The 23854-nt window shown below is 39.1% G+C and overlaps 1 protein-coding gene across 1 annotated transcript in view; it reads right to left on the bottom strand.

Annotated features, from left to right (window-relative positions):
* Window positions 1-20129, bottom strand: part of SLC25A17 (solute carrier family 25 member 17) — a 43038-nt gene extending 22909 nt beyond the window's left edge. Inside the window, exon 1 of the mRNA XM_006729911.3 lies at window positions 19950-20129. Within this exon, the coding sequence (XP_006729974.1) occupies window positions 19950-20003 (54 nt within the window). The 5' untranslated portion in view covers window positions 20004-20129. The remainder of the gene's footprint in view (window positions 1-19949) is intronic.
* Window positions 20130-23854: the final 3725 nt, after the last annotated feature.

The raw sequence follows: 23854 nt of genomic DNA on the forward strand, positions 1-23854 counted from the left end.
GAATATTTACTGTCTCTTTGCATAACATATTCTTTTTTTTTTTAAAGATTTTATTTATTTATTTGAGAGAGAGAATGAGAGAGAGAGAGCACATGAGAGGGGGGAGGGTCAGAGGGAGAAGCAGACCCCCTGCTGAGCAAGGAGCCCGATATGGGACTCGATCCCGGGACTCCAGGATCATGACCTGAGCCGAAGGCAGTCGCCCAACCAACTGAGCCACCCAGGCGCCCCTGCATAACATAGATTCTTAATGAAATGTTTATTCAAGTTAACCCTTCAGTTATTTATGTTTTTTTTTTTTAAAGATTTTATTTTATTTTGCGAGAGAGAATGAGAGACAGAGAGCACGAGAGGGAGGAGGATCAGAGGGAGAAGCAGACTCCCTGCCGAGCAGGGAGCCCGATGTGGGACTCGATCCCGGGACTCCAAGATCATGACCTGAGCCGAAGGCAGTTGCTTAACCAACTGAGCCACCCAGGCACCCTATTTATGCTTTTTTGATGACTCCAACATAAATGTTCTTTTCTAAGGACTAGGTAATATTTGATGTCTCAAGAAACACTGGACCCACAAAGTCTTACAGTCTACAGATCTATGCTTCCACATCCTTGCTTATGTTACAGGCAATTTCCAAGAAAAAAGGGGACTGGAAAGCTGGAGAATGCTTACTGGGTTATGAAGGCTGTGGCATTTTTTTCCCCATCATTTGTACTACATGTCCATGTGGGGTATTGCATATATAGGGCATCTCCAGGCAGAAAAGTCCTATCTGAAAACTACTTTTTCAAACAACTGGGCCATTTCCATCCCTCTTCCTTGCCACCTTTAAACATATACCCGAAGTTTCCTAAGGTAGAAAAAACTGCCTACCTACATTGAAATCTTCAAGTGAAGTACATAGTATGCCAAGATAAAAAGAATAGTCAGTACAAAGAGTTCGATGGTCTATTACCTCCTCAAGGACTAGCATAAAGTTCAAATCAGTAAAACTAAATAACTTTTTAAAATTTATTAGTACTGGAAAGACTGGATCAAGATGGTAAACTTAAAACCCAGCATTGCCTCCTCCCCATTCCAATCACTATTAATGAAATTAAAGGTTTATATGTAGAAGTATTGTGTAGGGGCACCTGGGTGGCTCAGTCAGTTATGCATCTGACTCTTGGTTTGGGCTCAGGTCAGATCAGGTTTCATGATTTCAGGGTCCTCAGATTGAGCCCTGTCAGGCTCCCCATTCAGGGTAGAGTCTGCTTGAGATTCTGTCCCCCTCTTGCTTCCTCCCTGTCCACTCCTCTCCCTGCTCATGTTCTTGCTCTCTCTCTAAATAAATATTTTTTAAAAATATTTTATTTATTTGATAGAGAGAGAGATAGCGAGAGCAGGAACACAAGCAGGGGGAGTGGGAGAGGGAGAAGGAGGCTTCCCGCCGAGCAGGGAGACCGATGCGGGGCTCGATCCCAGGACCCCGGGATCACGACCTGAGCTGAAGGCAGCCACTTAATGACTGAGCCACCCAGGTGCCCCGTAAATAAATAAAATCTTAAAAAAAAAAAATTTAAGGGTGAAATGAGGGTTTCCATTTCCAGCAATATAGGGTCCTAGACAACATGCTTCAAAATACCTAGTACTGTTACATAAAATACTAAATAATATATAACAAACACCTTTTAAGTGCTTAGCTGAGCTCACAGGAAAGTAAGGGAAATGCACTGGAGCCAGAAAGAGCAGGAACCCATAGGATTAAGCAGACTCTGGCTTTGGTTGCCTAAGAATTTTTTTGCCAATCTAAGTGATCAAGTGGCTTTATTATTATTATTTTTAAATTGAAGTGGAATTCACAAAACATAAATTAACCATTTAAAAGTATACCATTCAGTGACATTTGCCATATTCACAATGTTGTGCAACCACAACCTCTATCAAATTCCAACATGTTTTCACCACCTCAAAAGAAAAGCGGGCACGTTCCACTTTCCCTCCACTCAGCCCTAACAACCACTAATCTGCTTTCTGTCTCTATGGATGTATCTATTCTGAAATTTCATATAAAAACAATCATGCAAAATGTGACCTCTTGTGTGTGGCTTCTGGCTTCTTTCACTTAGCATAATGCTTTCAAGGTTTATCCACCTTAGAGCATATATCAGTACTTCATTCCTTTTTATGGCTGAGTGATATTCGATTGTGTGTATATACTACGTTTTGTTTATTCACTCAAAATGTTTTGGAATGAGACATTATGAATGTACCAAGTACTGCTGAACTGTACACTTTAAAGTTTTGTGGGTTTGTTTGCTTGTTTTTGTTTTTTAGTAAGCTCTACACCCAACATGGGGCTCAAACTCATTTGGATTGAGCCAGCCAGGTGTCCCTGAACTATACGCTTCACCAAAATGTTTAATTTTATATTATGTGAATTACATAATTAAAAAAAACCCAAACATTTAATCCTCACAACAACCTGATGAGGTAAGTACTGGTATTTTCTCCATTTTACACATGAGGAAAGATACTAAGAGGTTTTGTAACTTTACTAAAGTTACACTTTGCAAGTGGCAGAATTAGTATTTGAACACTGGCAGGTTGGCTCCAGAGACCACACTCTTAATCACTGTTGTAATTAAAACTTTATTTTTTAATTTTCTTTATTTTTTAAAAAAGATTTTATTTATTTTTTGACACAGAGAGAGACAGCGAGAGAGGGAACACAAGCAGGCGGAGTGGGAGAGGGAGAAGCAGGCTTCCTGCTTGAGCAGAGAGCCCGATGCGGGGCTCGATCCCAGGACCATGGGATCATGACCGGAGCTGAAGGCAGACGCTTAGTGACTGAGCCACGCAGGCGCCCGTAATTAAAACTTTAAAGAGAATTTACTAATATAATACTAAAAATTACTGAAAAATAAAAAAAGGTATTAATATGGGACCTAGTTTATGTGTCAAATAGTTTTTTGTGTACTTGTCTGGAAACTCAGCATACAGCCTGGCATAGTCTAAGCCCTAAACTTGTTAATTAATGTATGACCGTATGCACCTACAAATAAACTTAATATCCATGAAAAAATGTATTCAAAATGCTAAAGATAAATTTGGAACATAGCTGTTCTGTACATTGGGAACTTGCTATATTTGTCTCCTCACCAAGCAAACACACAGATGACTGCTTTCCTTTTCATAAGCAGCTGTTACCTGAAGGAAAATATTTATTATATATGCGAGTCTTATGCCAAGCTATAGAAGCACATGACTTTTTAGAATTTGAATTAAATTCCTCTTTCATAAATACTCAGTGTTTTTTTTTCCTCCAGGACCGTCTGTTCACTTATATAAAATTAGAAGGCACAAAATACCGAGAAGATAACCACAATGTACAATATTGTTGTGCCAGGGAGACATAAAAATAAATCCATTATTTTGAGTCCCACAGAATTCTAACCATCTGAGTGGGAGTTCTACTGCTGACATTAATTACAATTTAAAAGAATCCATTTCCAGAGAAACAACCTTCTGGTGTCTCACCAAAAACAAACATTTTTAGTCACAACTTTCTACCGTCCCCCTCTGGCATTTAAACATTAGGTCTTGGGAAACGAATTAATTGCTACACTGCACTGGCACCTGGAGCTAGAAAAGCCTTTAGAAATCATCTTGCAGGAGCGCCTGGGTGGCTCAGTCGTTAAGCGTCTGCCTTCGGCTCAGGTCATGATCCCAGGGTCCTGGGATCGAGCCCCGCATCGGGCTCCCTTCTTCGCGGGAAGCCTGCTTCTCCCTCTCCCACTCTGCCTGCTTGTGTTCCCTCTCTCGCTGTGTCTCTCTCTGTCAAATAAATAAATAAAATCTTAAAAAAAAAAGAAAGAAAGAAATTATCTTGCAGTGGACTCCCTTTACCTGAGAACTAAGGAGTCTGAGCCAGGGTAGTGAAGAGGTCTGACCAAAGCCTGAGGGGCAGAAGTGGAGTTAGAACCCAGAGCTCTCAGACTCCTAGTTCTACTGTTCACTGTTCTACCTGTTCTCAACCTTGTTTCAGTGTTTTAACTTGACTCTTCTCTTCCACTTACAAAGTGTACACAGTACAAATACACACACTCAAATCTGGGAAAATCACACACAAAAACCTTAACAGTGGGGGCACCTGGGTGGCTCAGTCGTTAAGCGTCTGCCTTTGGCTCAGGTCATGATCCCAGAGTCCTGGGATCTAGTCCCACATCGGGCTCCTTGCTCAGCGGGGAGCCTGCTTCTCCCTCTGCTGCTCCCTGCCACTCTGCCTACTTGTGATTCCTCTCTCTCTGTGTCAAATAAATAAATAAAATCTTTAAAAATAAATAAATAAATAAATAAAACTTAACAGTGAATAGGCAAGGAGAGGAAAGGAATTAAAGGTGGCCCTATTTCCCTTGTTATGACTCTCCATATAATTACTTTTTTTTTTTTTTAACAACAAGCATGTGTTAGTTTTAGTTTTGAAGTGGGGAAAAAGCAAATACACTTTTTAAAGACATCAGAATACAAGAGCATATAGCGAAGAGATTCTCAAAGTATTGTGTGGGTCTCCTTGAAAGTCCCCAAACCCTTTGCAGGGGTCTGCAGGATTAAAACTATTTTCGTAAGAATACTATCACAGCTTTTGCCTTTTTCATTCTCATTTTCTCACAGCAGTGTAACGAAGTTTTCCAGAGGGTACATGATATGTGATACTGTAACAGACTGATGCAAAAGCAGATACAAGGATCCAGCTATCTTAAGTCAAACATGAGAAAGGTTTGCAAAAATATAAAACAATGTCACTCTTATTATTTTGGGGAAGATTTTTTTTAAATGTTACATATGTTAACATGTAACAGGTTTAATATTGTAAACAATAAAGAACTGTTAATGATTTCTCAATTTTAATTTCTATTAAATACTGATAGTTACAACCACATAAACAAAAGCTCTTCAGAGTCTGTGATAATTTTTAAGAGTATAAAGAAATCCTGAGACCAAAAAGTTTGAGAACTGCTGTTATAAACATGCCATTAAGTTTGAAAACCATACATCGTTAACAAAATATTATTGGGGTGCCTGGGTGGCTCAGTTGGTTAAGCCTCTGCCTTAGGCTCAGGTCATGATCCCAGGGTTCTAGGATCAAGCCCCCTGCTGGGCTCCCTGATCAGCGGGGAGCCCACTTCTCCCTCTCCTCCCTGCTCGTGCTCTCTCTCTCTCTCTCAAATAAATAAAATCTTAAAAAAACACAAACAACTATTTACACATTCACTTAATATCCCTTTCAACTAGCATTATACCAGCGTGACATAAGCAAACTGAAAACATCAACTACCTTTGGGCTGGCCACTATCCTCTCCAGGAAATTCTTTAAAAAGCAAATAACTCTAAGAAGAACAAATGTAGCCTATAAGTAACACCTCAGAGCTAATCATTTATTAGATACTTGTTTTTTTAATGACAGGGATACTAGATAACTCATAAAGAACATATGACAGGATGCTGAAAGGGGAAGCAAGTGTAAATCTGGAAGGGAGCTGAACATTCTGGAAAATCAAAAGCTGTTATTGTCAGAATACAGACAGCAAAATCAAGAGTGGAATGAATGTCTTTAGGGGTAAGCAGGGATCAAATCAAAGGCTTTTTTGCTAAGTATAATAAGGAATATTCTAGTGATTGATTAGACAGATGTGGGGAGAGGAAGAAGAGGAACTTCAAGCAGGGCACCCAGCTTTCTGACTTAAAGAACCAGGGATACAGTATGGTCATAACTGTAGGTAAACACTGCAGGAAGAGCAATTCTGGGTCAGATGATTTTGGCTTTCAATTAGCTGAATTTTAAGTGCCTCGAGGACTTCTACTTGAAGATGTCCAGCAGGTAGCCAGATACTAGTCTGAAGATAGAGACTGTGGGAGAGAAATGTAGATTTGGGAGTCACTGAAATATAGAATATTTCCTCACCTTTGAGGCAACAATAATTGTACCATCTAGGGGTGGGTGGGATCATTATTTTACCAAAAATATAGGATTACATACTGTTTTGTTTTTATAATCAAATCTTCACTCTCAACAAATAATTACTGAAAAGATTTCAGTAATTTTTTTCTGTTTTATTACCTTCCTTTTCCTTTCTTTGGGCTAATTTTGATACTTTTATCTCACGTCTTGAGATGGATGCATAGCTCATTGTCTTCTTTTCCAAACTTGATTTAAAGGCTACTAATTTCTAAGTATTTTACCTGTGTCTGACAGGTTCTTTTCTTTACAACTCAGTAGTTTTTGATATATTCATAGTTGTGCAACCATCACCACTATCTAACTCCATTTTTATTACCCCAGAAAGAAACCTCTACCCATTAGCAGCTACTCTCCATTCTCACCTCCTCCCACATCCTGGCAACCACTTATCAATTTTCTGTCTCTATTTGCCTATTCTGATATTTCACATAAATGGAATCAAATAATACATGATCTTTTGTGACTGGCTCCTTTCAAGACTCATCCATGTTGTAGAATCAGAACTCCATTCTGTATCATGGTTGAGTAATATTCTGTTGTATGGACACATCACATTTTGTTTATCCATTCATCAGTTGATGGATTTGGGTTGTTTCCACTTTTCTGCTTTATGAGTTGCTATGAACATTTGTGTACAAATTTTTGTATGAATATATTTTCAGTTCTCTAGGAGTGGAATTGCTGGGTCATATGGTAACTGTTTAACAATTTGAGGAACTACCAAACTGTTTTCTACTGTGGCTGCACAGTTTTATATTCCCACCAGCAAATTATGAAGTTTCCAACTTCCCTATAAACTTGCAACACTTGTTATTATCTGTCCTTTTGACTAAGGTCACCCTGGTGGATGCGAAGTGGTATCTCATTGTGGTTTTGATTTGCATTTCCCTGGTAATTAATACTGTTAAGCACCTTTTCGCATATTTATTGGCCACTTGTATATCTTCATTGGAGAAATGGCTATTCAAATCCTTTGTATATTTTTTAATTGGGTTATTTGCCTATTATTGAGCTGTAGGCAATCTTTATATGTTCTGGATACTAGACCCTTAACAGATAGAGGATTTATAAATATGTCCTCCCATTCTGTTGTCATCACTTTCTTGATGGGGTCTTTGAAGCATGAAAAGTTTTGAATTTGAATGAAATCCAATTTACATATTTTTTCTTTTTTTTAAAGATTTTATTTATTTATTTGAGAGAGAGAATGAGCTAGAGCATGAGAAGGGGGAGGGTCAGAGGGAGAAGCAGACCCCCCCACTGAGCAGGGAGCCCGATGCGGGACTCGATCCCGGGACTCCTGGATCATGACCTGAGCCGAAGGCAGTCGCTTAACCAACTGAGCCACCCAGGCGCCCCATATTTTTTCTTTTTTATTACTTGGTGTCATATCTAAGAAACCATTGCATAATCCAAGGTCATGAAGATTTATACCTATGTTTTCATCTAAGAGTTTTGTAGTTTTAGCTCTTACATAAGGTCTGTGGATCATTTTAATTTTTGTGTATGGTGTGAAGTAGGGGTCCAACTTCATTCTTTTGCATGTGGCTATCCAGTTGTTCTTGCAATATTTATTAAAGGGACTATTCTTTCCTCATTGATATATCTTAACATTCTTGCCAAAACTCAATTGAACAAAAATTGACGATTTATTTGTTGGACTCCTAATTTTATTCCACTGATCTATCTATCCTTATGCCAGTACCACACTCTCTTGATTAATGTAGCTCTGTACTAAGTTTTGAAACTGGGAAATATGAACCCGTCAACTTTGTTTTTTCAAGATTGTTTTGGCTATTCTGGTTATTCATTTGCATATGAATTTTAGGATCAGCTTATCAATTTCTGCAAAAAAGCAAACTGGAATTTTGATAGGGATTGCACCAAATCTGTAGATTCTTTTGGGGACTACTGCTATCTTAATAATTGTCTTCCAATCAATGAAGATGGGATCTTTCCACTTAAGTTTTTCATTTTTTCAATGATAATTTGTATTTTACAGTGTACCTAAAAGTTTTAATATGCACTATCACTCAATTCTAAACATTTTCTGATTTCCATTATGATTTCTTCATTAACCCACAGATGTTTCAGAAATGTATTTAATTTCCAAACACACGTTTTTTTTAATTACCTTTTTGTTATTGATTGCTACTTAATTGCACTGTGGTTTTTTTTTTTTAAGATTTTATTTATTTATTTGACAGAGAGACAGAGAGAGAGGGAACAGCAGGCTTCCCGCTGAGCAGGGAGCCCGATGTGGGGCTCGATCCCCTGCACTGTGGTTTAAGAATTCATTTTGTGGGGGCGCCTGGGTGGCTCAGTCATTAAGCATCTGCCTTTGGCTCAGGGATCTCCTTTAAAAAAAAAAAGAATTCATTTTGTTTCATAGAATGAAAACTTTTTCAAAATTTAAGTTTTGCTTTACAGTCAAGTAAATGGTCACTTTTGATAACGTTTCCATGTTTGGCTTGAAAAGAACGTGTATTCTGTGGTTGTTTGGTACAATGTTCTGTATATGTCTATTAGGTCAAGTTTGTTAAATATATTATTCAATTCTTTATTTTCATAGCTCCCCTCACAACTTGTTCTATCAATTACTCGGCAGGGAGTCTGCTTCTCCCTCTGACCCTCCCCCCTCTCATGCTCTCTCTCTCTCTCAAATAAACAAAATCTTTAAAAAAGTAAATCTTGGGCGCCTGGGTGGCTCAGATGGTTAAGCGTCTGCCTTCGGCTCAGGTCATGATCCTAGGGTCCTGGGATCGAGTCCCACATCGGGCTCCCGGCTCAGCGGGGAGCCTGCTTCTCCCTCTGACCCTCGCCCCTCTCATGCTGTTTCTCGCTCGCTCTCTAAAAAATAAATAAAATCTTTAAAAAAAAATAAAAAATAAAAAAGTAAATCTTTTGAGACTGTTATTAGATGAACACAAACTTAAAACTGCTTTATTTTCCTGACATATTGAGCCTTTTTTCTCTATGACGCCATTACTATAAAGTCTGTTTTGTCTGATGTTGATAGCTCTATTTTGGTTAGTATTTGTCTGATAGGTCTTTTCTCACATTTTTATTTTTGAACTTTCTGTATCCTTTTCTTTTAGACACATCTTTTATAAATAGCATTTCTCCCTTTTAAAAACCAATCTAGGGCGCCTGGGTGGCTCAGTTGGTTAAGCGACTGCCTTCGGCTCAGGTCATGATCCTGGAGTCCCTGGATCGAGTCCCACATCGGGCTCCCTGCTTGGCAGGGAGTCTGCTTCTCCCTCTGTCTCATGTGTTCTCTCTCATTCTCTTCCCCTCCCCCGTCTCATGTGTTCTCTCTCATTCTCTCTCTCTCAAATAAATAAATAAAATCTTTAAGAAAAAAAAAACAATCTATGCATTCTCTTTTAACCAAAGCATTTAGTTCATTAACATGTATTTGGATTTAAAGCTGCCATCTTATTTTGGGCTATGTGTCATACATACTCTATGTTGCTTTCTCTGCGCTTTTCCGCTTTCTTCAACTAGAGGTTTTGTTTTTTAATTAATTTCTTACTTCTGCTGTTTATTCAATTTTGTTATTTCATGATAAAATTTTACAAACTACCTAGTAATTACAACATACATTCCTAACTTACCAATGCTAAAAACATTCAATAAGTTTATCCTCCTCCCGAACAGAAATTTAATTCCATTCACTCCCACTCACTTTCATGCTACTGTTACCTACTTTAATTTTAACTTCTTTTGCTTCTTTTTCAATGCCCACAAAACACAGTTAATTTATTATTTGATAGTTAAAGTTATTTAGATTTAGACAAATGCAATGTTTACTTTTTCTACTCTTCATCCTTTCTTCCATCTCATACTTTCCATCTAGCATCACTTGCTTTCTGTATGAAGAACATCCTTCAGAATTTCTCATGAGGATCTTGCTAGTGGCAAACTGTTTTTGATGGTCTAAAAATGTCTCTATTTCATGTATCTGTTAAAGATTTTCACCAGGTATAGCATTCTAGGAAGATGTTCTTTTCTCTCAGCAAAATGAAGAAAACACAATTTTCTGACTACAATCATTGCAAATGATAATTAGGTGTCAGCTATCCTTTCGCTCACTAATTCCATCTTCAGTTGTGTCTAATATATTGAAAACATGTTTTGAATTTGAATCCATCACTTGGCTTCAATTATTAATTTACAGCTATGCACTAATTATTTTAGCTTTAAATTTTTATTTTATCAAAACAAAAGATGCACACATAGTTTAAAAAAGTCATGTAATATTAAAGGGCAAAATACAGTAGTTCCTGCCCACTCCTCTCCATTTTACCCAGCCTTCCTCCCAGAGGCAATTATTATAGCTTCTTTTAGCTGTTTCTTTTGATATTTACCCATCTCTATATAATTAAAAAATATCCTGTTATCTTCTGATTTATCAATTTTAGACATTATTTGTTTTAAATTATGGAAGGTGAGAATTTAGCTCTGTTATATTCCCCTCTGCCTTCTTGTCCTATCTTCCTAAGAGCTATGATTTTTGTTTAAATAAGTTTTCAGTATTCCCATGACTATCATGCATCCACTTTCAAATTTCAGTTATTTTACTTTTCATTTCTAGATACTCTATTTGGTTAAATTTCAAATATGCTCAGCCAATCTTAAGTTTCTTGTTCCTCACACATATTTTCTAGTCTTTCTTTTATTTCCTTACACATACTAAATAGCTTTTTAAGATTGTAACTGAAAATTCCATTTTCTGATTGTTGCTGTCGTATGCCACTGTTCTTGTTCACAATGCCTTGTTTCTCTGTGAGTTTAGTTAGTTTGGACTGAACTGCTTATTTCCCTTAGAATTTTATTTTTGGGCATTCTTTTAAACCTTCTAAAGATAAGTACTTCTGGAAAGTATTTCTGCCAGACACTCTGGGGTCCCACCAACCTGGAATCATTCCAAGTTAAATTATTCACTTCAGGTTTTCAAATGATCCAAGTAGTGAGAATTCAGGCTACAATCTAAGAGAGGGTTTGTGGCTTCAAAATATCAGTGGTGATTTCTCAGTGCCAAGGCTGGAGATAGCTGATATTCCTGGGGAGGAGTAAGATCATTTTCCATTCACCTCTACAGCGTATTCCTTTGGGATTCCAGGCTTACTGGGTGATTGTATAAGGGCAGGTTCACATTTCAAATTCTATTACTTCACATTTCAAATCTATTACTTCAAAGTGTCTAACACCACTCGCTTATGTTCCCTGGATATTTAACAAGTGAAATTCTAACTTAATACCTTGCCTCTGAAAAATTTATAAAATTTAGTAAACTAAAGAAAATCAAAACAGACATAAAATAGCTACCATTTTACCCTGGAAATGAAAATTAGGAAAATGACAAAATCAAAGAAGGAAAAAAGCCAGAAATCCGAATTTAGATCCTTTCTACACTGGTATCTCATTAAAAGACATGCATAAATACAGAAGCAGATTATCATGCCTTTAAGTACAATGATGTTTCGGTTAGCTTACCAACCAAGTCACCAAAGTCAACCATTTCCAAAATGTTAATTCACCACTGAAGGGTGAAACACAGTCAAAAAATGCAATGCCAGTTCCAAAGTCAATTTCCAGAGAGGAGTCTAGAAATGGTGGCTGAGTCACAGCACCACTGAAATCAGTTTATGGTTTCTCCTGATGGAATACATGGCATTACCAGATAGAAGGGTTATTTTAAAAAGGAAGAAAGAAAAATAACTAAAATACATTTCCAGCGGTAGATCTTGAGCAAGTGAAATTCCAAAGATTGAAAGCTACTTACCGAGGCATTGATATTCAAAAATGTTATTCACCTAATCAGAGTTAATGTAAGTCTTTCCCTTGATAAAGCCATCAAGCTAACTCTCACACTTAGACACCGAGAGATACAATAGTTAAGCAAATTCAATAGGTACAGAATATCCTTTAAGTAAACTTAGGAGAACCAGCAGCAGCTAAGAAAAAGGCAGTCTCCAGACCAGACTGGTATGAAAGGACAGGGCTAAGCATGTTTGAGGGCTGAAGAGAAGCAAACACTGGAGAAAAGTTAAAGCTATAGGAAAGAGGTGAAAATTAATGGAACAAAGTCCTAAAAGATATTTGGGGATGGGGTGAGGGGGGAGGATCAAGATCAAAGATAGCAGAGACTGGATGCATCTGTTTTTCCTGAGGCCAGTAGAATATAGGAAATATGGGTACAACTGCAATTGACTCTGTAATCAGAAAAAATGGAAAAGTGAGAAAGCTCATCCCAGTAGCCCCCATTTTATCTAGAGAATAAAAGGTGAGATCATTTGCTACAAGTGAATGGGTAGAGGTGGCCATATGAGGTGAGAAAAAATTTCAGTTCTTTTGAATTTCTGAAACCGAGTACAAATACTATATTTGCAAGGATATATCTGAAAAAAAAAAAAATTATGGCCTTATTACACTTTTCCAGGCACTGCACTAGGTGCTCCACAAGTGTTACCAGGAGACCCCAGTAAGTGAAGTGTTATTGTCCCCATTTTATAGCTCAGAAAACTCAGGTTCAGAAGAAAACATAAATGACCCAAGATGACATGGATAATTAAGTTTTACTCCAAAACTTCTTTGCAGCTATTAAACCATATTTATTTTAAAAATAAAGTTATAGACCATTGTATGTATGGCAATACAATTTTCTTTAACCTTTTTCTGACTCGAGCATAAAGAAGCCAAGTAAAGTTAGAAAAATAATCCCAATGAAGACTGCATAAGAACCTTTAAGATTAGAAGAACTGAAATGAAGTGACCTTGTTAGCCAAAAAGTTTATTAAGGAGGTCAGGAGGGATAAACAGGGAGAGCACACAGGATTTTTAGGGCAGTGAAAGTACTCCACATGATACTATCATGCTGGTTTCATGTCATTATACATTGTCAAACCCATACAACGTACAAAATCAAGAGTGAATATACACTAATATACACTATGGATGGGGCGCCTGGGTGGCTCAGTCGTTAAGCGTCTGCCTTCAGCTCAGGTCATGATCCCAGGGTCCTGGGATCGAGCCCCGCATCGGGCTCCCTGCTCGGCAGGAAGCCTGCTTCTCCCTCTCCCACTCCCCCTGCTTGTGTTCCCTCTCTCGCTGTGTCTCTCTCTGTCAAATAAATAAATAAAATCTTTAAAAAAAAAAATTTATACACTATGGACTTAGGACGATTATGATAGGTCAATGCAGGTTCATCAATTGTAACAAATGCACCACTCTGGTGGGGGATGTGCATGTATGGGGACTAGGGGTATAAGTGAAATCTCTGTACCTTCCTCTCAATTTTGCTGTGAATCTAAAACTGCTCTAAAAAATTAAGTCTTAAAAAAACAGGTTTACTAAGAAATAAAGATATATTTTGGATGGGAGGTCGTGAGGCAATGAAGTCTTAAAGACTAAAAGCTACAAAATAATTCAATCATAATTTAGCAGAAGCCTAAATGAAATAAAACAGCAGGCTAGGAAGTAAAGATAATACAACAAAGACTTACTCCAATCACCACTTTTTGAGATGTTTAAACCAAAGTAACATAATGCCCTCAGATGTACACCAACCTAAGTTAATTCTATGAGGAATCTGAGCAACTAGATTTAAACTCTGGGTCTGGATGAATCAGCTGTGGAAAGGAAAACCCTTTCAAAGAGAACTGAACATATAAATTGCTAGAACTGTAGTTTAAAATACTCCCAATAAACAATCAGTGTCCAAGTGCCTCTAGTTTTATACACGCGTATACTTAATATTTGTCACTTGTTTTCTGATAATCTAAGGATATTCAGAGTTTGGTTTTGAAATGCACAAAGGAATGGGACAAGAAGCGTGGAAGAGAAGGCACCTAGGCACAGCAGAGAGAAGACAGAGTAGCAGAGAGGGGAGACCTGGATTCTGTGCCTATAACCAACTCACTGGTAACCCTGGAAGTCATTTAACATCCCTGTTTCCACTTCCCTGTCTCTGTGTGAGAATAAAGATACTTGTCCAAAAGCCTCAGAAACAACCCTGAAGTGGGTATTACTATTTTCCCCTTTTTACAGATGAAGAAACCGAGGCAAAGAGAGGTTGAGAAACATGCCCAAAGTCACACAGATGGTAAATGGCAGAGTTGGAGCTCAGGCAGTCTGGTTTCAGAGCCCACACTTTTAACCACTTGAGTGGTCAGAGTTGTGAACAGATGTAAGAGGGGGTTAAGAGGTAAGGTAATTCTAGGGGTGCCTGGCTGGCTCAGTTGGTAGAGTACGCGACTCTTGATCTCAGGGTTGTGAGTTCGCGCCCCACATTTGGTGTAGAGATTATTTAAAAAAATAAAATCTTTAAAAAAAAAGAAGTTAGGGAATTCTAAGTACTAAATACTATTATTAAATATAACATCAAATTCACTAAATCACGTTAGGATGCACAGAAAATTAGAAAACGTAATTGTGCACAAAATGATTAATAGCTTCCATTTATTGAGCCCCTTTTATGTGTCAGATAGCATAAAAGCTGTTTTACTTATATTATTTAATTAATATTCACAAAACCCTGTGAGGTTATAGACATTTTACAAATTAAAATCTGAGTTAACTAAACTGAATCTGGAAATAGAGGTTTTTGTTTCTTTTTTTTTTTAAAGATTTTATTTATTTATTTGACACAGAGATACACAGTGAAGAGAGGGAACACAAGCAGGGTGGGTGGGAGAGGGAGAAGCAGGCTTCCCACTGAGCAGGAAGCCCAATGATGTGGGGCTCGATCCCAGGACCCTGGGATCATGACTTAAGCCAAGCTGAAGGCAGACGCTTAACTACTGAACCACCCAGGTGCCCCGAGGTTTTTGTTTCTAATGAATGACATTAGGGAAATCACTTAACTAAACAAGTCCATAGATCTTCATAACGGAGTGTGGGAGGCCACATTAACATTTACATTGCACTAAATGTTTACCAGTGAGAAAAGTTAGAAATGATGTATATGTCCATAAATAAATTATGGAATACTCATATGATAGAATATTTTGTATTAAAAAAACAATACTTTTTGAAATCTTTTTAATGACATGATATAGTGGATTTCTGATGTTTTGAGCCACATGGCATCATTCCCTCTTCCTAAGGGCAGCCTGATCTTCTTTACTTCTTCCCACTGTGTACAATTTTGGTAGGATGGTAAATTGAGGTGCCCACCCTCCACTACACTAGCTGAAGAGTCCTGGAAGGCTTCTTTTGAGAGACACTATTCCCACCTGATACAGTCAAGGACTGGGCACATAACCTTGAGCACATCTAACAGGGACTCTCCTATGACTTTAAATCTTGAGCAGAATCCTGTAGAGGGACAAAATCCACTGATTCCATTAGTGGTGCCCAACACTCTCAATTTTGCTGTGAATCTAAAACGGGCCATATGAGGTGAGAAAAACTCCAGTGGAATATGTTGGTTCTTTCCTACTTCAAGTCATCAGCCTCCTCACTGATCCTGTCCTGGGAGCTCCCAAAGAGCCTGCCAATAAACTTTTGTTTTGTTAAATCACCCAAAGTCTGTTTCTCCAGCTTGCAACCAGAGAACCCTAATTGATATACACGGGGAGGAAATGCTTTACATTCTGAAACAAACACACCAAAAACCCCAGGATATGAAACTCTATAATACCAATTATATAAACAAAAAATTTATTTGTAAATGCTTATTTGTATATAAACAGAGAAAACACAATGAGGAAGACACAACCAATTTTGAGAAACACTGTTTCTGATAAAATTTAACCCAAACTTCTTTGCATAGTATGAGATTCCCCAACTACATAGGCTTCTACTCGTCTCTCATCTTTTATACCAGCTATGTCAGAACTAACTTGAAGTTCTCCACATGCTGATTTACATATGAGGACCTCTGGCCATGCTTTTTGTGTCCAAAAGTCTCTTATTACCCTCCTGTTTCATTTTGCCTAGCAAACTCCTACTCTAAACATAAATTATGCAATTAAAAAACAAAAAAAAATTAAAATTAACTATAAAGAGAAAAGAAGTTCCCTGATTATTAGCATTACAATTCCAAAATCTGTTTCAGTGTCTAAACCCCACTTAGGCAATTCTAACCAATTACACTTTTCAAATTGTAGATTAATAAAATTTCTTTTAATTACAAATGTACATTTCTACAAATAGAATCTACCTTTCAAAACTAATCTAATGAGAACTCAAAATATAAAATTATAAACCTAATTTACTCAAAATTTTGAGAAATGTTTATGAATGAGGCCATTAATTATATCATATAATAATCATCCATTAGAGCTATAGCATTCTCCTGAAATAGTACAATTCTAATTTTCAAATACTTGAGATTATCTGCAGTTACTCCAAGGTGTGCCACAAAACACTCAAAATCAGTTTATTTTAATTTTTAAATGTGTGTATGTGCATAACACCACACTTGATGTGAAAATGTAGAACTTGGAAGCAAATAAGCAAACATGAAACATGTCAACTCAAAAAGGTTGTAAATCAACATCTTAAGCAATGATCCAACAATCCTTTGGGGAGAAGCAACTACTCTAGGCAGCCTTGCTTGGAGTTTATACGGAAGTCATGCAGCTATTGAGAGGCAGAGCCAGGATTCTCACCCGGACTGCCTAGCTCAAGTCAGGCACTCAGGCACTCAAGTACTCTTACCACTATGCTAAGCCGACTCCTTGATCATCTCAAAGCTTTGGTTGAACACTGTGCTCAGGACATTTAATTAAACATAAGCCATGACAATACTATACCATTAAAAGCAATGCCATTTTTCTTATCAACTGTAGTGACATTTTTGTGGTGAAATTTTTTTCCTTTGGTAGCAACCAGAAGAAAGGCCTACGTTACATGGTTTAACATAAAGGTTTGCAAAAAAAAGTTTGAGAACATTCTTCAGCATAATAGTTCAAAAAAAACAAAAACAAAAACACAGTGCAACTTCTCAGATACGTGCTAGGAACATTACTGCCCTGAGGGGAAGCATGAGAAAAAAAAAATTCTTTTTTTTTTTTTTTTTAAGACTTTATTTATTTGACAGAGAGAGACACAGCGAGAGAAGGAACACAAGCAAGGGGAGTGAGAGAGGGAGAAGCAGGCTTCCCGCTGAGCAGGGAGCCGGATTGGGGCTCGATCCCAGGACCCTGAGATCATGACCTGAGCCAAAGGCAGACCCTTAACGACTGAGCCACCCAGGCGCCCTGAGAAAAAAAATTCTTAAAAAGCGTATCTATTAGATAATCTAACACAGCTTATGGAAGAAAGAAAAACCATAGCAAATTCAGGGTGCATAATTTCAAGCATAACTTTAACAAGAGATAGGGCGCCTGGGTGGCTCAGTTGGTTAAGCATCTGCCTTCGGCTCAGGTCATGATCTCTAGGTCCTGTGATTTGGCCCACACCAGGCTTCCTGCTCAGCAGGGAGTCTGCTTCTCTCTCTCTCCTTCCCCCCCTCTGCCCCTCCTCACCGCTCGTTCTCTCTGTCTCTCTCAAATAACCAGAATCTTAAAAAAAAAAAAAAAAAATTTAACAAGAGAAAAATAGGCAACAAGGAGAGAAAAACATAGAAATGTCTTTGTAGGTTACATGGAAATATATTACCTCTACCTGCAATCACTCTCTATAGTAAGGGTCAGAAAACTATGGCCAAAGAGCCAAATCCAATCCACTGTCTGGTTTTGTAAACAGGATTTTTTGGAACTCAGCTCCACTCATTCATTTACTTATTGTCACACTTTCACACTATCATGGCCGTGCTGAGTAGCTGCACCAGAGACTGTACACAAAATCTAAAATATTTACCATCTACCTTCTTACAGAAAAAGTCTGCCGACGCTTTTCTTTTATAGCACTTAATACTATCTAAAATTATTTTTTTAATCAATTACTGTCTGACTTCCCCATTGAATGCACTCTTCATGAATAAAACGACTTTGTTTTCCAATATATTTCTAGCATCTAGAACACTACATGGCACATAGAAAGCACTCTACAGGTGTTGAATGAATGGCATATATTGATAGAAAGAAAGGAAAACAAACACTTCCCATCTTCCCAAGATGCACTTCAACTATTCACTCCACCATTTACCAAAATGTGACTTGTCAATTAACCAATGAATTTATCATATTGAGAAACAATAAATCCAATGGCTAATTCTCACTTCTTACCTTATTTGACCCAGTTGATCTTTACCCTTCTCCATGCGACTTTCAGAACACCACATTCTCTTAGTTTTCCTCCTACCCAATAGGCCTTCCTTAGTCTCCTTTGCAGGTGCTATCTCACTTCTGAAATCTCTTAATGTTGGCATGCTCACTCACTCTTCCAGACTTTTCTCAGTCCACACTTACCTAGTCTCATGACTACTCTTAGGCATTTCAAACTGAACTAATCCAAAACTAATCTTTCTCCCAGGCCTGCTCAGTTATAGTCTTCATTATCTCAGTAAATGTAAATGTCTCCAGTTGCTCAAGCCAAAAACTCGGGGAGTCAACCAACCCTCAATCTATTATACCCCATATCCAGCCCACCAGCAAATCCTGGCGACTCTATCTTATAACTATATTCCAGGTTAATGATCATTTCTAACCACCTCCACACTACTATCCTAGTCCAAGCCACCATCATCTCTTGCCTGAGATGACGTTAACAGCCCCCTGACAATTTCCCTGCTTCCACCTTTACTCCCTTACAGTTTACTCTCATCAGAGCAGCCAGGGTGATCATGTTTAAAATGTAAAAATCAGCAAGTTGCTGGATGCTCAAGACCTCCAAAAGTTAGCTAGCTTTCTTTCCTACTCAGAATTAAAGTCTGATATAGTTTGGTCCCCTGAAGCCTTTCTGCCTCTTTATTCCCTCCACTCCAGACACATAGGCTCCCATGACCATCCTAGATCATGTCAAGCAAGCTTCCATTTCACCACCTTTGTACTGGCTGAAAGGCTGTTCTGGTTTAACTAAATGAACCAAGATTCCTCAATCAGGCACTTCCATGAAGTACTTTGTCAATTAACTCTAAAAACAAGTCTCTGAAGTAGGTTTCAATATTTCTACTTTATAGGTTAGGAAATGAAATTTACAGGCCATCTATCTAACAAATGATAGAGTTGGGGTTCATCCCTGATTAGCGAGCACAGAAGAGCTCTCAGTGAAGTTTTGCTGGCTAAAAGGAGATGACTCTGATATGCCTCTGAAGTCACAGTGATTCCAGCTGCTAAAGGTGCATCTTGACAGCTGGAGAGGATATGAGAAAGGGCAGTCAGAGTTAAGAGGACAACCAGAGGAGGAAGTGACCCAAGCCAAGAGTGGAAAATGTCAAGGAAAAGGGAGTGGTGTCAAATGGAACTGAGACATCCACAAACCCAAGACCCACGCACATACCTCACAGTAAACCATACCTGTGGTAGACAGCAACTCTCATCTTGATTAAAAAAAAAAAAAAAGATGTATCTTCTGCCAATATTGGCCAGAGATACCCTAAGTACTGCCACTTGTCTGCAGCAAGAGTATGAAAATTGGCTATAGGGAAGCGCGTGACTAAGTAACACAGCTTCTCATCTACGTTTTCCTCCGGCCCAGTGAAACAAAGTTTGTGTCTGTGGTGGCCTTTAAGGGAGGTGATTGGTCTTTAAATTTCGGAAGGCAAAGAAAACGGCAATTATTTTCTTCCAGGCTCTCTGTGGGTATGTGGGATCGTCGCTGTCTGTATCCCAGATATTTTCTAAGAGCTCAAAACAGGGGCGAAGGGTGTGCTGGCCCTCACCCCAAATTGTTCCAGCACCTTCTCGCCTACGTCTCATTCCTCCCTGTCCCACAGTCACGACTGCAGATACCAACCCACCGTCTCCCTCTCATCCCCATCCCCCAGCCATATCCCGGGACTGGACCCACAGAAGCCCCACACCCCGCAGTGGCCCCGGGCGTGAAGACCCCGCCTCACCACGGCTCCGGCCACAGCGTGCACCAGGCTTTCGTAGGACAGCACGGAGGCCATCGCTGCGGCTCCCCACAGACCTAGCAACACTTTTCCCTCAGGTCGCAGCTGGCGGAAAGAAGCGCCAGAGCCCGGGCGTGAGCGTCACAGACCCCACCTTCTCAGGCCCGCCTCCTCCAGAACAACCACTTCCGGGTCGTACGGCACCCGGTCTCCCAGGTAGAGGCCGCAGGGGCTGGAAGAGGAGAAAGGCGGGCCTGGGAAAGTCCCTTGGCTCTGATTGGCCCTCGGGGCATGCGTGGGCGGGGCAGAGAAGCGAGGGCCCAACCACGCGGAATAGCCTGACAGAAAGCACGTAGCCGCCCCTGGGTCTGCCCGGAGTACCCTCTCGAGTTCGGGGGCCTGGCGGGTTGTGCTTTAACATTCGCGTTTAGGAAGGCCTAGACGGCCACCTTCCCTCCGTAAGACAGGCTGGTAACCGGCAAGATGGGGACTCAAATCTTCCTATTTCCTTGCAAGTTAACTCCTATTTTCTCTGGACAGTATTTTTAAAGTCACATTTTATCCGAAAGGAAACGTCGATTGGGCAAGTTTCTCCCCTCTTGAAAACCCCCGCGTGTGGTAGAAAGACAAAATGGAACTTGAGATCAAAGTGATCCAATGCAGCCATATCCCGGGACTGGACCCACAGAAGTCCCACACCCCGCAGTATAATACTTGTTAGCAACTAGGAAAGTAATTTAACCCCTTTGGTTTTTCTCCCCGCCCCCCCTTTTTAAGGTTTACTTATTTGAGAGAGAGAGCACGAGCGGGAGGTGCAGAGGGAGAGGGAGAATCTCACGCCAACTCTGCTGAGCACAGAGCCCCATGGGGCTGGGGCTCCATCTCACCACCCTACACTAAAAGTTGGTCGCCCAACCTACTGTGCCACCCAGGCGCCCAGGTTTTCTTTGTTAAGTGACAGTGTTAATACAACTCCACTGCTGTAAGGATTACAAAAGCTAATTTTTGTAGACGTACTTTGTTTAAAAAAAAAAAATCTTCACGTTCTAAAGTGAAGAACCAAACTACAAAGAACTGGAGAAACCACTTTCAATCTCTAGCCTAAATCATACTGTGAGACACACACGGTCTCAGGACTCCCAACTTCACTCTACTGGAGTGCCATTGCCATAGGTCCCTTCCAGTTTCCACTTAAAATACACCCTGTGATAATTCCTGAGTGCTTACTACATGCCTGGCTCCGTGCTTTATTATGCCCATTATATTTACTGCTCAAGAGAGGGCCCTAACAATGTTTACCTGGTCTTTTCACAAAATTTGCGTAAAATATCTTAAAAGATCTTTCCACTTAAATTCCCCTTCATTTAGGGTGGTGCTACAGTGACCATAAGTTAAATGAAAGGTGAGATGGGAACACCAGATTTAGTGGTATCTACTTATACGTATGGTTGTTACTGCTAGACCTGTTGTAGAAATGGCTTCCAGGAATACTCTCACCAATCCCTAGGACCATGACAGAAAAGCGGAGGTCCAAACATCAAATGAAAATAGTTTGCTGGCACTAAAACGAGGGCAGTTATACAATTTAAGCAAAAGACTTTTTTTTTCTTTTAAAGTGAGAGAGATCACAGAGGGAGAGGGAGAAGCAGACTTGCTGCTGAGCAGAGCCTGATGCGGGGCTCAGTTCCAGGACCCTGAAATCATGACCTGAGCCAAAGGCAGATGCTTAACCAACTGAGCCACCCAGGTGCCCCCAGGTTTTTTTTTAAGATTTTATTTAGTGGCGCTGGGTGGCTCAGTCGTTAAGTGTCTGCCTTTGGCTCAGGTCATGATCCCAGGATCCTGGGATCGAGCCCCACATCAGGCTCCTTGCTCAGCAGGGAAGCCCGTTTCTCCCTCTGCCTGCCAGTCCCCCTGCTTGTGTGCTGTGACAATTAAAATCCTTAAAAAATAATAAAAACTCTCTGTAGTTGTGATTTTGAGAGATTTCCAATTTTTAAAACCTGCAATTTTTGCTTCCTTTGTTCTAACCATTCACTTTTACATCTACTTTAGTATTCATAATTATGTATTTTCCTTAAAGAGGGCTCCCTGAGTTAGAGGCATCAAGTCCCCCTCTATATAAATAGTATATAAAAAATTATGCGTGTTCTTTTACACCCATGCCATCGAACACAAAGCGAGTTAAAGGAACCTATCCAGAACTTAACATTTCATATATGATGCTTCTACACTGGCAGATTTATGGTCAGGTTACTTAACTGCAACCTGACAACGTCCTAGTGATCTGGGGGAGAGTGAACTACTTAGAGATCTCTTGATTATGTGCCAGATACCAAGATTTTCAGAGTCGCATACATGTGTTTTACACTAGCTCTATTTACCTTTCTACCCTGGCTTTTCCTAATACTTAGAATTAAGTTTAACATTAGGATTCCACCAAAAAAGAATGTCAAAATTCTTATAGACAACTTTATAGAAAATTGTTATACTCCTACCAACACTAAAGGTCTCACTGAATTGCCAAGATATTTAAAACCACCAATTTGATATGCCATAGTTTAAATTTACTCTTATCAAGAGCTTAACAGCTATTTTATTATCTGTTGCCTATTAACTTCAGGGTATTTTCCTCCCCAAACTATGCACTCTTAACAGGTATGCTATAGGTTGTAAATACTAAACTTTAAAATTATTGCACCATAATTTTAAAAAACTGATTTTTCTTGTCCTCATTATTGGACCTGTCACAAGTGTTCTAAGCACTTCAATTATGCTACATCCCTTACTATTAATCCGCTGGGTGTGCACATCAGTACACCCAATGATGTGTGATATTCCTTAATCAATCCTCTTCAAATGTATTTTGTTTCCAATTTCTTGAAGTCATGAACAATTCTGCAAGAAGCAACCTTGTACAGAGAGGGCAGCAGAACATAAAAGAGGAAGACCGAACAAGCCTAGTGAGTATACCAGCTTTACAAATAATCAGGGGTGTTAACTTGGGCAATTAAGTGCTTCAGTTTCCTCATCTATATAAAAGGGGAAGAGCACTTACCATTATGGTCATTATCAGAATGGAGTCAATGCTTTCAAACTGATTTACAGAGTGCTTGGCACAGAGTAAGTACTACTTACCTAAGTGGCTACTTGGGTGCATTAATGTTAGATATTACAAATCTCTAAAATACGATTTGTTTCTCCCTTATCCCATTAGGCCAGTATTTCCTAAAGTGGCAGCCTGCTAGTTGTTACCGTATGTCTTTTCTCCCTTTCTTTTGTAGTGTAATCTTTTACTGGGCACATGACCATACAGCAGTGGACTACTCCTTGCAGCTAAATATGGTCTCAAGAGTTAAAAAAAAAAGAAAAAAAAGACCAGTGGGCTATGAGAAGTAATGAAATGTTAACTACGGGTATCAGCATCAGTATCTCAGTACGTGCTTCCCTTGCGCCCTCTCCTCAAGCTATAAGATGAGCATGAGAGCAAGCACTTTTGGACTCAGAAACGGATGGCAGAACGGCTTACCTCTGGACTGCTACCTGAAAGAAAAGTAAAGCTCTGTTTAACAGTTTAAGTATTCTTAGAAGTTATTGTTAACAGCACTTTATAAAACTGAAGCCTACTATGTCCAGGAAATAACTTGAGTGCTAAAGACCTAAAAGAAACAGAACATGTGCTGGGGAAAAAAAAGTGGGGGGATCAATATCCAGTTTGAAACCATACTTTATTTTTAATGTAGCTAGAAATCAAATAACTATATATTTTTAAGCAGAAAAAAAACTCCTTTACTTTTCCTTCTTATATCATTGTTAGCACAAGAAAAACCACTTCTGGTTTAGAAATGATACTGAGTTTCTATGAAAATGAATGTACTTTGTATTTGTGGAACTTAAAAGCACAGGAC

Source organism: Leptonychotes weddellii, chromosome 5, assembly GCF_054177405.1.
Source record: "Leptonychotes weddellii isolate Sample4059 chromosome 5, ASM5417740v2, whole genome shotgun sequence".
Classification (NCBI taxonomy): domain Eukaryota; kingdom Metazoa; phylum Chordata; class Mammalia; order Carnivora; family Phocidae; genus Leptonychotes; species Leptonychotes weddellii.